The 14,436-nt window shown below is 46.7% G+C and overlaps 1 protein-coding gene across 1 annotated transcript in view; it reads right to left on the reverse strand.

Annotated features, from left to right (window-relative positions):
- LOC119975612 (phosphatidylinositol 3,4,5-trisphosphate 5-phosphatase 1-like) overlaps positions 1 to 14,436 on the reverse strand; it is a 181,103-nt gene that overhangs the window by 44,163 nt on the left and 122,504 nt on the right. The window contains exons 22-23 of the mRNA XM_038815401.1: positions 7,611 to 7,707; positions 2,708 to 2,827 (exon numbers count right to left, since the gene is read on the reverse strand). Of these exons, the coding sequence (XP_038671329.1) occupies positions 2,708 to 2,827; positions 7,611 to 7,707 (217 nt within the window). The remainder of the gene's footprint in view (positions 1 to 2,707; positions 2,828 to 7,610; positions 7,708 to 14,436) is intronic.

Here is a 14,436-nt window from a genome sequence, read left to right on the forward strand (position 1 = left end):
GTTGTTCCCAATTAATCTTCAGGGACAGGAGAGGAAGTTGGGGTTACTGCCGCTTCCGTTGGTAGTGGCGAGTTTGGGATGCAGCACGGAGTTGGGTCCAGCTGCGTAAACTTGGCGCAGTTGGTGGAGGGAATGAAGGCGGAGTTTAATAGGTGGGATGTGCTGCCATTGTCGTTGGCCGGTCGGGTCCACATGGCAAAGATGAGGGTGGGGATAGAATATTTGAGGGATTTGTTTGTTGGAGGGAGGGCCGCAAACTTGGAGAAGGTGGAGGGAGCGTACCAACTTCCAAAGACAGATGGGTTCAGGTATCTGTAGTTTAGGGACTCATGAGGAAGGAGGTGCCATCTTTTCCGATGGCCCCCCCACCGCCGTGCTGCAGGATAAGCCCCTGTCTGAGGGGGAAGTAGGGCAGGGCAAGGTTGCAGATATATAGGGGGAGCTGTTGAAGAGTGAGATTGGCCCGGTGGAGGTGGTTTGGCATATGTGGGAGGAGGAGCTGGGGGTGTGTGCTGGGGGCTGGAGTACGTAGTGAAGTTTTGCGAAGGGCTAATGCATCCTCACTGTGTGCAGGGCTAAGCCTCATCCAGTTTAAAGTGGAGCACAGGGCCCACATGACGGTGTCTAGGATGAGTCAGTTCTTTTGGGGGGGGTGAAGGATAGGTGTGTGCATGGTGGGATGGGGGTGGGGGTGCCTGTGAATCATGTCCGTATGTTTTGGGTGTGTCTGATTTACAGATGCAAGGTCAAAGACTTTGGGGTGGAGGTAGCCCCGAGTCTGGAGGTGGCAATATTTGGAGTCTTGGAGGATCCGGGAGTGCAGACGGGGAGAGAGACCGACTGTGTTGGCCTTTGCCTGCCTGATAGCCTGGAGACGGATTCTGCTTTGCTGGTGGGACTCGGAGTCAGCGAGGGCAGGGGTAGGGGGGAAAAATGTGGCAGAGTTTTTACTTTTGGAGAAGATCAAGTTCGCCATTCGAGGTGCGAGGGAGGGGTTCACCTCGAGGTGGAAGCTGTTTATTAACTTCTTTAAGGAGTATTGAGTCATCAGCGGGGGCAGGTGCTTTGTGTGAAAGACTAGAAAAATGAAAATCGCTTATTGTCACGAGTAGGCTTCAATGAAGTTACTGTGAAAAGCCCCTAGTCGCCACATTCCGGCGCCTGTTCGGGGAGGCTGTTACGGGAATCGAACCGTGCTGCTGGCCTACCTTGGTCTGCTTTCAAAGTCAGCGATTTAGCCCAGTGTGCTAAACAGCCCCACAGAAAAGGGAGGCCGGGTGCCGGGTGGCAGGGGGTGGCTGTTTGTTCTCTTGCAGCGATTGACTTTTGTATTACTTTGTTATGTATTTATTTGAATATGCCTTCAATAAAATGTTTTTTTTTTTTAAATGTCTCTATGCTAGTTGTCTTAACTACTCTCTTGTGGTAGTGAGTTCCACACTCTTAACTACTCTCTGATTAGAGAAGTTTTTCCTAAATTCCCAAATGGGATTTATAAATGATTATATTATATCTATGATCCTTCGCTCTGGTCATGCGCACATGTGAAAACATCTTCGCTATATCTAAATTAGTGAACATACAATGATGAAGAGTGAATGTTCCAGGACAAGAACGTAACACAAAATACATCAGCCTATAACATAAAGAAAGCTGAAAATAAATAGGTGTGAAAAGTAAAGGGAAGTAAGTGCTGGTACAGAGTAAAGCTGAAACGAATATACAACTACTAACATTGCAGAAGACATCAATCTGATAAATAAACATAAATAAAGCACTATTGAAAGGCTCCGAGTCCAGGTATACAATGAGGCTAAGATGTAAATATAAGCGGAAACATTAAACTGTAAGAATAGGGTTCAAATTGAAATAACAATCCATTCGGGGCGATAGTAAAACTATATAAATAAATCAGCCATGATAAATTATAAATAAATATAAAATATACATTGGGACAAATAAAATGGAGCAGGAATAAACTGAGCAAGTGAGCAAAGGTGAAGGCCACGTTCAGATGCACAGTGGTCTGAATGTATATAAAAACATGTCTAATTAACTATCCTTAGCCTGTGCACCTTGGTCCAATGATTATCCCCACTTCACCTGGAGACCACATTTAGCCTTCACCAGCCATGCGCAGCACCCCAGAAGATCGATTAGTTGACTTGAAAAAGTCATGACTCCAACTCATTTGTCGTAAACACAAAACAAAACTCCTGTCCTACCAGCCGTATATCACCACAGAGCCGGTCCGTGCCACACATCTGGCAAAAGTTGCAAAGTTGGAGCAAGGACAGCTCCATGGACATTCTGGACCCTGTAATTTCCTGGTCTTTGCACATTGTGGGTCTATGGTTAAGACTATTATGCTGTGAGCTCTTTCAGGACTGTCTCAGCTTTTTCTTTGCTTGATTTCTTAGGTTGGGCCTGCACGTAAATAGGACAGAGTGCGTAGTGACCCGAATGTGCCCTGGTGACCTTAGAAGGGGGGGGGGAGGATACATTGTTCTGTTCGCAGCATATCTGATAAGAACAGGGCCGAAAAGGCTCAGATTATGTTTGTTTACGTGAAGATATAAAATGGTACAGCCCGTCAGAGGGGTCAGGCCTTTCATCCTCTCTGGATTTGACTCATCCAGGGTTCAAAGGTGAAAGGCCCATGTCAGCTAGCATCTTGACTGCTTCAACCAGTTCTCAATGTAAGTACCTTGAGGGCTTGCTATCATCCTTGGAAGCAGTTTCTGGCAGACTCGGCAGCGGCACTCTGTCTCGGGCCTTGGCAGCTGCTTCTTCTGCTAACAGTTGTGGGGGGAGTTTCGGGGTTACCCTGCAGTGCAAAAGAGAAAAACAAAAGATGTTATGCCACAGAAGGAGAATGTATTAGACTCAGAGGACCCTTCCAGAACGGTCCTCACTGATTTTGGTTGAGAAGGAACCTATACTTGGGATGAAAATCCCATCACCCAAATGAATGATTGTACTGTCCAGCAACTTGGTCGGAGGTCCAGCTGAATGATCTGTGACATAAGTTCAAATCCTATCACGGCAGCTGGGGAATTTAAATGTAAATCTGGATAGAAATACGAGTCTCTGTAATAATGATTAAGAACGCAGCGGATTGCCATAAAAACAGAATTCACCAATCCCCTTCAGGACAGGAGATCTGCTGGCGTGCCAGGAACAATGCCAGGCCTATCGAAAAATTAAGTGTCAACCTGGTAAAGCTACAACACAGGATTACTTCCAGTGGCAAATAGTGATAGACAATTAAACAAGGAGGCTCCGCAAGTATCTCCATCCTCAATAATGGGGGAACCCAGCACATCAGTGCAAAAGACAAAGCTGAAGCATTTTGCACAGTCTTCAGCCAGAAGTGTCAAGTGGATGATTCAACTTGGCCTACTCCTGAGGTCTCCAGCATCACAGATGCCTACCTTCAGCCAATTCTATTCACTCCCTGTGATAACACGAAATGGTTCAAGGCACTGGACATTTCATTGGCGATGGGTCCAGACAACACTCCAGCAATGGTACTAAAGACTTGTGCTTCAGAACCTGCTGCATCCTTAGCCAAGCTGTTCCACTATGGTTACAACACTGATATCTATTCAGCAATGTGGAAAATTTCCCAGATAGGCCCTCTCCACAAAACAAATCATCTATCGCATATAATATGTTGGGTGTTCTTTGCAGTTTTATTGTGAATGGAGTTGAGTGAGATAATGAATGGTAGATATGAATTTTGCTCGAAGAGCCATACCATATTGATTATATATGTGATTTGGCATCAACATCATGTCCACAAGGATCAGGAGATGCTACAAAACAGGCAAAACACTGGTTACATTCAGAGAGTGAAAGATGGGCACAGGAACACAATGCACTGTTGGCTGATTCCACAGACATCACACTGATGTGACAATTAAACCTGTGAACGCTCACAGCTTGTGGATGCTGTTGCTGAGGAGCTGCCATTAGGGGGAAAAGGGAAACTGCAGTGTCCGCCAATCATAAAAGCAAAAGAAAAAGCAGACAAAATGGCAAGGATTAGTGGGAAGCCAGAGGATTGGGAAGCCTTTAAAAGCGAGCAGAGGACAACTAAAAATAAGTAATAAGGGGAGAGAAGATGAAATATGAGTGCAAGCTAGCTAGTAATATAAAAGAAGATAGGAAGAGTTTCTTTCCAAATATAAAAGGTAGAGAGAAGCAAACATAAACATTGGACCACTGGAAAACAGGACTGGAGAAGTAATAATAGGAAACAAAGAAATGTCAGATGAACTGAATAGTTATTTTGCATCTGTCTTCACGGTGGAATACACCAGTGGGATGCCAGAGCTCCAGGAGAATCAGGGAGCAGAAGTGAGTGTAGTGGCCATCACTAAGGAGAAGGTTCTGGGGAAAATGAAAGGTCTGAAAATGGATAAGTCACCTGGACTGGATGGACTACACCCCAGGGTCCGAAAATAGATAGCTGAGGAGATTGTGGAGGCATTGGTAGTGATCTTTCAGGAATCACTGGAGGCAGGAAGGGTCCCAGAGGACTGAAAAGTGGCTATTTAACACCACTGTTTAAGAAGGGGGGAAGGCAGCAGACGGGAAATTATAGGCTGATTAGCCTGACTTTGGTCAGTGGTAAGATTTTAGAGTCCATTATTAAAGATGAGATCGCAGAGTACTTGGAAGTGCATGATAAAATAGGACTGAACCAGCACCGCTTTGTCAAAGGGAGATCTTGGGCGGGATTCTCCCCTACCCGGCGGGGCGTGCGGTCCTGGCGCCGAGGAGTGGTGTGAACCACACCGTCGTCGGGTCACTCGGAAGGTGCAGAATCCTCCACACCTTCAGGGGCTAGGCCGGCGCCGGAGTGGCTTGCGCTGCCTAACATGCACATCCTGGCTGTTTGATCATTCGCTTTCACTCAGTGCAATATTGTGACCTGTGTCACTGAAAGAACAAACTTCCATGGTAAAGAAACCAACTCAGGGCCCAATCCCCAGCATCAACCCGCAATCCAACTTCAATCCCAACAACCCCAATCATCGATTGCATCCAATACCAGTCTAACCCACTCCCCAGCGCCAACTCCACTACAACATCAAACTCAGCCTTAACTTTAACTCCAATCCCAACTGCAAACCCAACTCCAGCTCCAAAACCCAATCCCAACTCCAAACCCAATCCCATACCCAATCCCAAACCCGGCCCCAAACCCAATCCCAACTGCAAACCCTACTCCAGCTCCAAAACCCAATCCCCCCCAACCCAATCCCAGCTCCAAACCCAATCCCAACTCCAAACCCAATCCCCTACCCAATCCCAAATCGGCCCAAACCCAATCCCAACTGCAAACCCTACTCCAGCTCCAAAACCCAATCCCAACTCCAACCCCAATCCCAGCTCCAAACCCAATCCCAACTCCAAACCCAATCCCAAACCCAATCCCAGCCCCAAACCCAATCCCAGCCCCAAACCCAATCCCAGCCCCAAACCCAATCCCAGCCCCAACCCCAATCCCAGCCCCAACCCCAATCCCAGCTCCAAACCCAATCCCAGCTCCAAACCCAATCCCAGCCCCAAACCCAATCCCAGCCCCAAACCCAATCCCAGCCCCAAACCCAATCCCAGCCCCAAACCCAATCCCAGCCCCAACCCCAATCCCACCTCCAACCCCAATCCCAGCCCCAACCCCAACTCCAACCCCAAACCCAACCCCACCTCCAACCCCAATCCCACCTCCAACCCCAATCCACCTCCAACCCCAATCCCACCTCCAACCCCAATCCACCTCCAACCCCACCTCCAATCCCACCTCCAACCCCAATCCCACCTCCAACCCCACCCCCAACCCCACCTCCAACCCCAATCCCACCTCCAACCCCAATCCCACCTCCAACCCCAATCCCACCTCCAACCCCAATCCCACCTCCAACCCCAATCCCACCTCCAACCCCAATCCCACCTCCAACCCCAATCCCACCTCCAACCCAATCCCACCTCCAACCCCAATCCCACCTCCAACCCCAATCCCACCTCCAACCCCAATCCCACCTCCAACCCCAATCCCACCTCCAACCCCAATCCCACCTCCAACCCCAATCCCACCTCCAACCCCAATCCCACCTCCAACCCCAATCCCACCTCCAACCCCAATCCCACTCCAACCCCAATCCCACCTCCAACCCCAATCCCACCTCCAACCCCAATCCCACCTCCAACCCCAATCCCACCTCCAACCCCAATCCCACCTCCAACCCCAATCCCACCTCCAACCCCAATCCCACCTCCAACCCCAATCCCACCTCCAACCCCAATCCCACCTCCAACCCAATCCCAGCCCCAAACCCAATCCCAACTCCAAGCCCAATCCCAACCAAACCCAATCCCAGCCCCAAACCCAATCCCTGCCCCAAACCCAATCCCTGCCCCAAACCCAATCCCAACTCCAAACCCAATCCCAGCTCCAAACCCAATCCCAGCCCCCGAACCCAATCCCAGCCCCCAAACCCAATCCCAACTCTAAACCCAATCCCAACTCTAAACCCAATCCCAACTCCAAACCCAATCCCAACTCTAAACCCAATCCCAGCTCCAAACCCAATCCCAGCTCCAAACCCAATCCCAGCTCCAAACCCAATCCCAGTCCCAAACCAAATCCCAGCTCCAAGCCCAATCACCGCCCCAAACCCAGCCCCAAACCCAATCCCAGACCCAATCCCAGCCCAAACCCAATCCCAGCTCCAAACCCAATCCCAGCTCCAAACCCAATCCCAGCCCCAAACCCAATCCCAGCCCCAAACCCAATCCCAGCCCCAAACCCAATCCCAGCCCCAAACCCAATCCCAGCCCCAAACCCAATCCAGCCCCAAACCCAATCCCAGCCCCAATCCCAGTCCCAGTCCCAGCCCCAATCCCAATCTCAGCCCCATACCCAATCCCAACTCCAACCCCAATCCCAGCCCCAAACCCAATCCCAGCCCCAAACCCAATCCCAGCCCCAAACCCAATCCCAGCTCCAAACCTAATCCCAGCCCCAAACCCAATCCCATCCCCAAACCCAATCTCAGCCCCAAACCCAATCCCAACTCCAATCCCAATCTCAGCCCCATACCCAATCCCAGCCCCAAACCCAATCCCAACTCCAATCCCAATCTCAGCCCCATACCCAATCTCAGCCCCAAACCTAATCCCAACTCCGAACCTAATCCCAGCCCCAAACCCAATCCCAGCCCCAAACCTAATCCCAGCTCCAAACCAAATCCCATCCCCAACTCCAATCCCAACTCCAATCCTAAACCCAGTTCAAATCAAATCCCAACTCCAGAGCCAATCCCAACTCCAAACCCCAGAACCAATCCCCACGCCAGAACCAATCCCAACTCCAGAACTAATTCCAGCTCCAGAAGTAATTCCAACTCCAGAACTAATTCCAACTCCAGAACTAATTCCAACTCCAGAACTAATTCCAACTCCAGAACTAATTCCAACTCCAGAACTAATTCCAACTCCAAACCCAAGTCCAAAACCAAGCCCAACTTCCATCCCAATCTCCATTCCAACTCCAAGTCTAATCCCAATCCCAACCTTAAAGCAGTAGCATTGGTTCTTACCTCCCTGGCAATTCCCAAGTTTTTGAAAACTCTGGAAGAGTGTTTGTTTTGCTTTGTTTAACGGAAATCATTTCATCTTTTTCCAATTGTATAAAATCTGCAATTAAAAAGCAAATACAATGAATTACCTTTGAGCAGTGGACCCTTTAACACTTTATGGCCAGTTTCATTTCAGATTTTTTTGCATGACCATGCATGACGGTAACTTAAAGCGGCCAACTTGTATGTGGCCTAAGCGGGACCGTTCAGAGTATTGCACGACTGTGCAGCTTAGAGGGAATATTGCCACTGAGATGAAGGAATTTTATTACAGATGGTTAATGATAAATCTACTAAAGAATAAGAAATATAACTAAAATTCCAATATCATCAACATCACATTGACCCGGTTTTGGCATTGAAATGACCATGAAATTGTCAGTGTTTGCTGTCAAACTGTCAACTGGATTTTTAACAGTGTACTAAGTTCTTTATTACTGCTGAACAACCTCAATGATCCCGATAAACTACTTTTATATGTTTGTGGAGTGTCAAATTTCTCCCTTGCGGTGAAAACATTCCATAGGTTTTTAATATAAAACTTATATTTTAAAGTTTCTTTTTGCGATTTCTGCTTCTACTATAGTTCCATGTACATGGCCCAAACCTTATTTTGCTCTGCATTTTACTTCCTGGTTTCCTGTCAGTGAGACTTCTTCAATGTGATTGGCTGCTTCACTTTTCTTTATGATATCACTATTGAACCATACAGCTGATCCCAGAATAAAATTAATGCCAGGAAAGGTAAAATCCCAACAAAGTCCTTATGGGCAGCTTCCTTTAAGGTCAGAAACAAGGATCATCACTTCACTGCTGCCTACAATATCTGGGCCATTATTTATTGAAACTCCTCCTTTAAAGTATACTGGTGGCTCAATGGTTAAAGACACTGTGTATGTATTACTGAGCCATGCAGATTATAAAGCACTTGGATTATGTTGTGATAACAGAACTCCGTTGGGTCAGTAGTAGGGACAGTGCTCTGGGCTCAACTCTGAAATCATACCAAGTTCCAGCTCAGAGTTATTATCCAGTGATTCCTGCTGGAATCTGCATAAAGGGTTAAGACGGATTGCGGGCGGGGAATGCTGTTGTGACAACAACAACTTACATTTATTTAGTGCCATTAATGCAGTATAATAATAATAATCGCTTATTGTCAAAAGTATACTTCAATGGTTACTGTGAAAAGCCCCTAGTCGCCACATTCCGCCGATTGTTCGGGAGGACGGTACGAGAATTGAACCCACGCTGCTGGCGTTGTTCTGCATTGCAAGCCAGCTATTTAGCCCTGTGCTAAACCAGCCCCAATATAACATCCTAAGATGCTTTACAACTGCGATTATCAGACAAAAATTGAGACTTTTTTCTTTCATGGGATGAGGGTGTCACTGGCAAGGCCAGCATTTGTGGCCCATCCTTAATTGCCCTAATTACAGCACATAAACAGACCATTGAACTCAAAGATGTCATAGGGCGCCATGGTGGCACAGTGGTTAACATTGCTGCCTCATAGTGCCAGGGTCCCAGGTTCAATTCCGGCCTTGAGTGACTGCGTGGAGATTGCACATTCTGCTCGTGTCTGCCTGGGTTTCCTCCAGGTGCTCCGGTTTCCTCCCACAGTCCAAAGATGTGCAGGTTAGGTGTATTGACCGTGCTAGATTGCCGCTTAGTGTCTAAAGATATGCAGGTAGGTGGCGATATGGGGTTACGGGGATAGGGCAGTGGCGTGGGCCTAGATAGGGTCCTCTTTCAGAGGGTCGGTGCAGACTCAATGGGCCGAACAGACTCCTGCTGCACTGTAATAATTCCAAGGTTCTATGGTGTTTATGCTTCACATGATCCTCCTCCCATCCTACTTCATTTAACCTCATCAATATGCTTATCTCACTTCCCCATAAGGTGGTTTGCAAGTCTATTTCAGAGGGCGGTTAAGAGTCAACCACATTGCTGAGTGTCTGGAGTCGCAAGTAGGCCAGTCCAGATAAGGACAGCAGATTTCCTTCCCTAAAGGACACGAGTGAACCAGATGGGTTTTTACGTCTAGCTTTCAATTCCAGATTTATTAACTGAATTTTAAATTCCACCAGCTGCCGTGGTGGGATTTGAACCCATATCCCCAGAACATTAGCCTGGGTCTCTGGATTACTAGTCCAGCACATTACCAGTACGCCTCCGTTTCCCCAAATCCCAAGGAGGAGATATTTTAGATAACTGACCAAAAGCTTGGCCTCAGAGGTAGAGTTTAAGGAGCCCCTTCAAAGTAAGAGAGACAGAAAAACAAAGAGGTTCAAGCTGGGAATTTTGGAGTTTAGGGCCGGTCGACTGAAGGCAGAGCTACCAGTGGTGGGGAGAAGAAAGTGGATTATGCACCAAATGCCAAGGTTCCTTGAATCTTCCAACCCCCCATGAGCTGATACTCTAAACATTTTTGTGGAGAATGGCCCCTTGGCTGAAGGACTCTCAGTGCCCATGGAATTCCTACTCCAACCAGGATATTCTTATGGGAGTGAAGTTAGAATCTCCACCAGAGATTATTGTCAAACTGTTTGAGGTAACGGGCTGGGATCAAGCTAAATGCAGTGTTTTATCTTCCTGTTCTAATCACCCTCGGGCTCCATCCCTTCAGGCTCTCCCGCCACACTACTTTCCCCAGCATAGTTCCTTGGAGTTCAGTTTGGTATTTTCCTTGCACCATTGCACCTTTGCTGCGGATCCTATTTACAACTGGGCTAAGACCATACACTTGGTTAACATGCAAATATCTGTATCAGCGGTATACGGAGCTATTTTGGAGTAGGAGAAGGCACCGCTGGAAGGGATCAAAGCAAAGTGGGAGGAATAGTTGGGAGAGGAGATGGAGGAGGGATTCTGGTGTCAGGTGCTCCGGAGAGTGAATGCCTCCACCTCATGTGCGAGGTTGGGGCTGATACAGCTGAAGGTGGTCCACAGAGTACACCTCACGAGGGCGAGTATGAGCCAATTCTTTGAAGGAGTAGAAGATGTGTGTGAACGTTGCCGGGGGAGGGGGGCGCTAACCACGTTCATATGTTTTGGTCTTGTCCAAAGCTAGAGGATTACTGGAAGGAGGTTTTTAGGATAATTTCTAAAGTGGTGCCCGTGAAACTGGACCCGGGCCCCCGGGAGGCCATATTCGGGGTGTCGGACCAGCCAGGTTTGGAAACGGGTGTGGTGGCAGACATTGTAGCCTTCGCCTTGTTGATCGCCCGAAGGGTTGGAGGGCAACCTCTCCACCCTGTGCCCTAGCGTGGCGGGGGCACCTGTTGGAATTCTTGACTCATGAGAAGGTTAAGTTTGAACTGAGGGGAAGGATGGAGGGGATCTACAATTCATGGGCATTATTCATCATGCACTTTCAAGAACTGGACAACATTAAACATTAGTTGGGGGGGGATTGGTGGGAGGGTTGGGGGGGGGGGGTGTTGATGGTGGCCATGGGTGATTCCTGATTACTTTTTGTCAGTTGTTTATGTGAACATGTGGCCGAATGTTTTGGGTTTGGTGGGAGGATGGGATCGTTTTTATTGATATGGGGATTGACAGATTTGTTACTGATTATTGTTTATTACTGATTATTGTTTATTGTTGGTGGGTGTAAATTTGGGAGAAAATGTGAAAAAGGAGGAGTATAAAGAAATGTTTTTAAAAAACATGCAAATATCTGACAACAGTCTTGTACTGTGTGGGGCACCACAATTGACCTCAAGTTTTCGGTTTATGGATGGAACAATGACCAGTCAGCTTTATAGCTCCTACACATTGTTCAGTGACCTCTGAGAATAAGTGCTAAGGATCTGAGGCTTAACCATCGAATCTCTTGCTCTTTGCAAACCCAGACACAGCTTCAGCTGGATTTTCCCTGCCCTTAAGGTATATTTTTGAGCCCCTCAGCACTGGGACCTACTGCAATAAAGTGCTGTTGGCATTTTGTAAATATATACCAGCATAACGAAATCCAAAACATCCCTTTTCCATAACTAACAACAAATAACTTTATCTGCATGATCATGTGGAACTGTGAGCTACCCAAGTCACCCACTATACACCAACTCTACCTTACTTTCATTAATCAATGCACATGCCTTGCATACATAGCCACTAAATAGTGCAGGTCTCTTCTTTTTTTTAAATTTATTTTAAAATTTCCAATTAAGGGGCAATTTAGCATGGCCAATCTACCAATGCTGCACATCTTTGGGCTGTGGAGGTGAGACCCATGCAGACACGGGGAGAATGTGTAAACTCCGCACGCACAGTGACCTGGGGCCAAGCCGGAGTCCTCGGCGCTGCGAGGCAGCGGTGCTAATCACTGCACCACCGCGCCGCCCAATAGTGCAGGTCTCTTAATGGTACACTTGTCATTGGCTGTCATGTGGATGAAGTTCCTTCTTCAGAGAGTGTTGTTCCTGTGGCACCTGCAAATGCAGTGGCGATTGTTGTTGTTCCATTGGGGGATTAGTTATTCTTAACTCTATGCAGCTGGTGAGACCTCATCTTCCTGATCAGTCGCCTGCAGTGAAAGAAGAGCCTCTCTAGCTGCTCGTATAAGCCTGCGGTTGAACTTGTATATTTAGTCATTTATTTCCACTGCGTACGATCGAGGAAACAATTTTGCTCTGCATGTTCCAGTTATTATGTGGGCTGTTTCCTGTTGAAAGCATTGAACGTCTGTATCCTGATGGGTTCCCCAACTCTGGCAATGGTTTGGCAGTCTTGTGAAAATTAAATTTGTTTTTCCATTGTTTCACCTAGATATCACTCACGCCTGCTACTACTTCTGGCTTCAGTAGCTTTTTTGCTATTGGAAGAGTAGTCTGGGTGTAATGTCACATCTGCCTTTGGACTGGATTACTTTCCATGCCTTCAGTCAGTGTGTTTCTCCACTCTAGGATTGTCTTGTTTTATCAGTGCTAGATTTGGTTGATTTCTTGGTGATTGCTGTGGCAATTTTCACTGCGGCCTCAGCCTTTCCATTCAACTAGAGATAGTGCTGAGATGATGTATTTTGTTGAATTTCCCAATCCTTGTGAATCGGCTGAATTCTTCACTCATGAACTAAGGGCCATTATCACTCATCACAATATCTTGAATGCTGTCCTTTCAAGCATTCTACTATCTCTCCTGTAGTCATTGAAGTCTAGCTGGTGTCATGTGAGAGCACCATTAAGAAATGGGGGTTTATAAAATAGCTGTAATGGATGGACCTTTAAGAAATGGGTGTTTATCTGTGATGTCAGAGTGAGGGTGGAGCTGGCCTCTCTGTCTGCTTTTACTTTCACTTTGGGCTTGCAGCTACAGGGTGTGTTTAGTTTTGTTTTAGATTTGGAGACGCTGCAGTCACAGCAAGATGTGCATGAATCTCTGCAAGCTTATGAATGTTCATTTGGTGATTTCATTAACTGTTCTCAGTAGTGAAGTTAAACCTAATATCTTTCTGTAAAAAAAGGTTCTTTTTGTCTTATGGATGTTGCAAGGAAAGATTAAGAGTTACTTAGAGAGTACTGTATTCTTTGGGGGAATTTATTGGTGTTGATAGTTGTTAAGATGTTTACTGTGGGTTTATAAAGTGTTAATTGGTTTCATAAATAAACATTATTTTAATTTAAAAGTACTGTAGATTTCTGTTGCATCACACTTGCAGAGTGGGCTTGTGTGCTCTCCATAACTACAATCTATCAAAAGTTGTAGGTCAGGTGAACTCCATGATATACTTTTGGGTTCTCTAAACCCTGGCCCATAACACTGGTCTACTTCCCAGTAGTCAAAATAGTAATCTACAGTGACACGATAATCAGTTCCTGCTATAGGGAAGAATTTACTCCCAGCTTCATCCATTGTCTGGGATGTCATCAATGGCTCTCTAGCTTATTCTGCTTGGAACTCGCTACACGCACCACACCGGCCAATATGGTCTTTAATTTCCGTGCTCAGGTTTGGCCAGTGGAGCACTTTGATATCCTTTCTCTGAGTTGACTAAATTTCTTTATGGCTTGCGTGGATGCGTTTCAGCATCCCTCCTCTTAGTTCCTTAGGAGGTGATAACACTATATACTTTGTCCAAGATACCATTGGGCTGTCACTTTATTTCAGAATTCCTAATATGTTCTTGTGGCCACATGTGTGTCCTTGATGTTCTCAAGCCATCCTTCATCCCTGCAGCACTTGGAGAGTTGCATTTTATTGGATAGTTTGCTTGATTTGAGCAAGGCGCATGTCTGTTCGATTCAATGTCTCTGCTGGGTTGTTGACTTCCAGAACATGTCAAGCTGCTGCTTCACATTGAACCTGGAATATTTCATGTTCTGTTATCACGTTTCTGCATGGGGAGTGCTGCTCTCGACAGCATGTCAGCCATGTACAACCACTTCCCTTGCTTGTATCTCATGCCCAGATTATATCTCAGCAAATGAAGTAATATTCTTTGTTTTAGAGCACATGGTAGCGGTTGGCGAAAAATGCTGTGACGTAGCTTGTGGTCAGACGTCACTGTCACTTTGTCTCTTCCAAGCAGGTACTGATGAAAATGCTCACAAGTAAAAACAAGGGTCAGGCACTCTTTCTTAATCTGGGTGTAGTCTTTTTCTGTTTGCGTTAGTGTCCTGGATGCAAATGTGGCTGGTGATCCTTGCTGCATTAGGGTTCCTCCAAAACTTGTCTCACTGGCGTCACACTGCAAGGTGAGTTCATCATTGACGTCATAGTGTTCAATACTTGTGTTGTCATCATTAATTCTTTGACTTTAGTGAATGTTTCCCAATATCACTGC

This window comes from Scyliorhinus canicula, chromosome 13 (genome assembly GCF_902713615.1).
Source record: "Scyliorhinus canicula chromosome 13, sScyCan1.1, whole genome shotgun sequence".
NCBI classification, from domain to species: domain Eukaryota; kingdom Metazoa; phylum Chordata; class Chondrichthyes; order Carcharhiniformes; family Scyliorhinidae; genus Scyliorhinus; species Scyliorhinus canicula.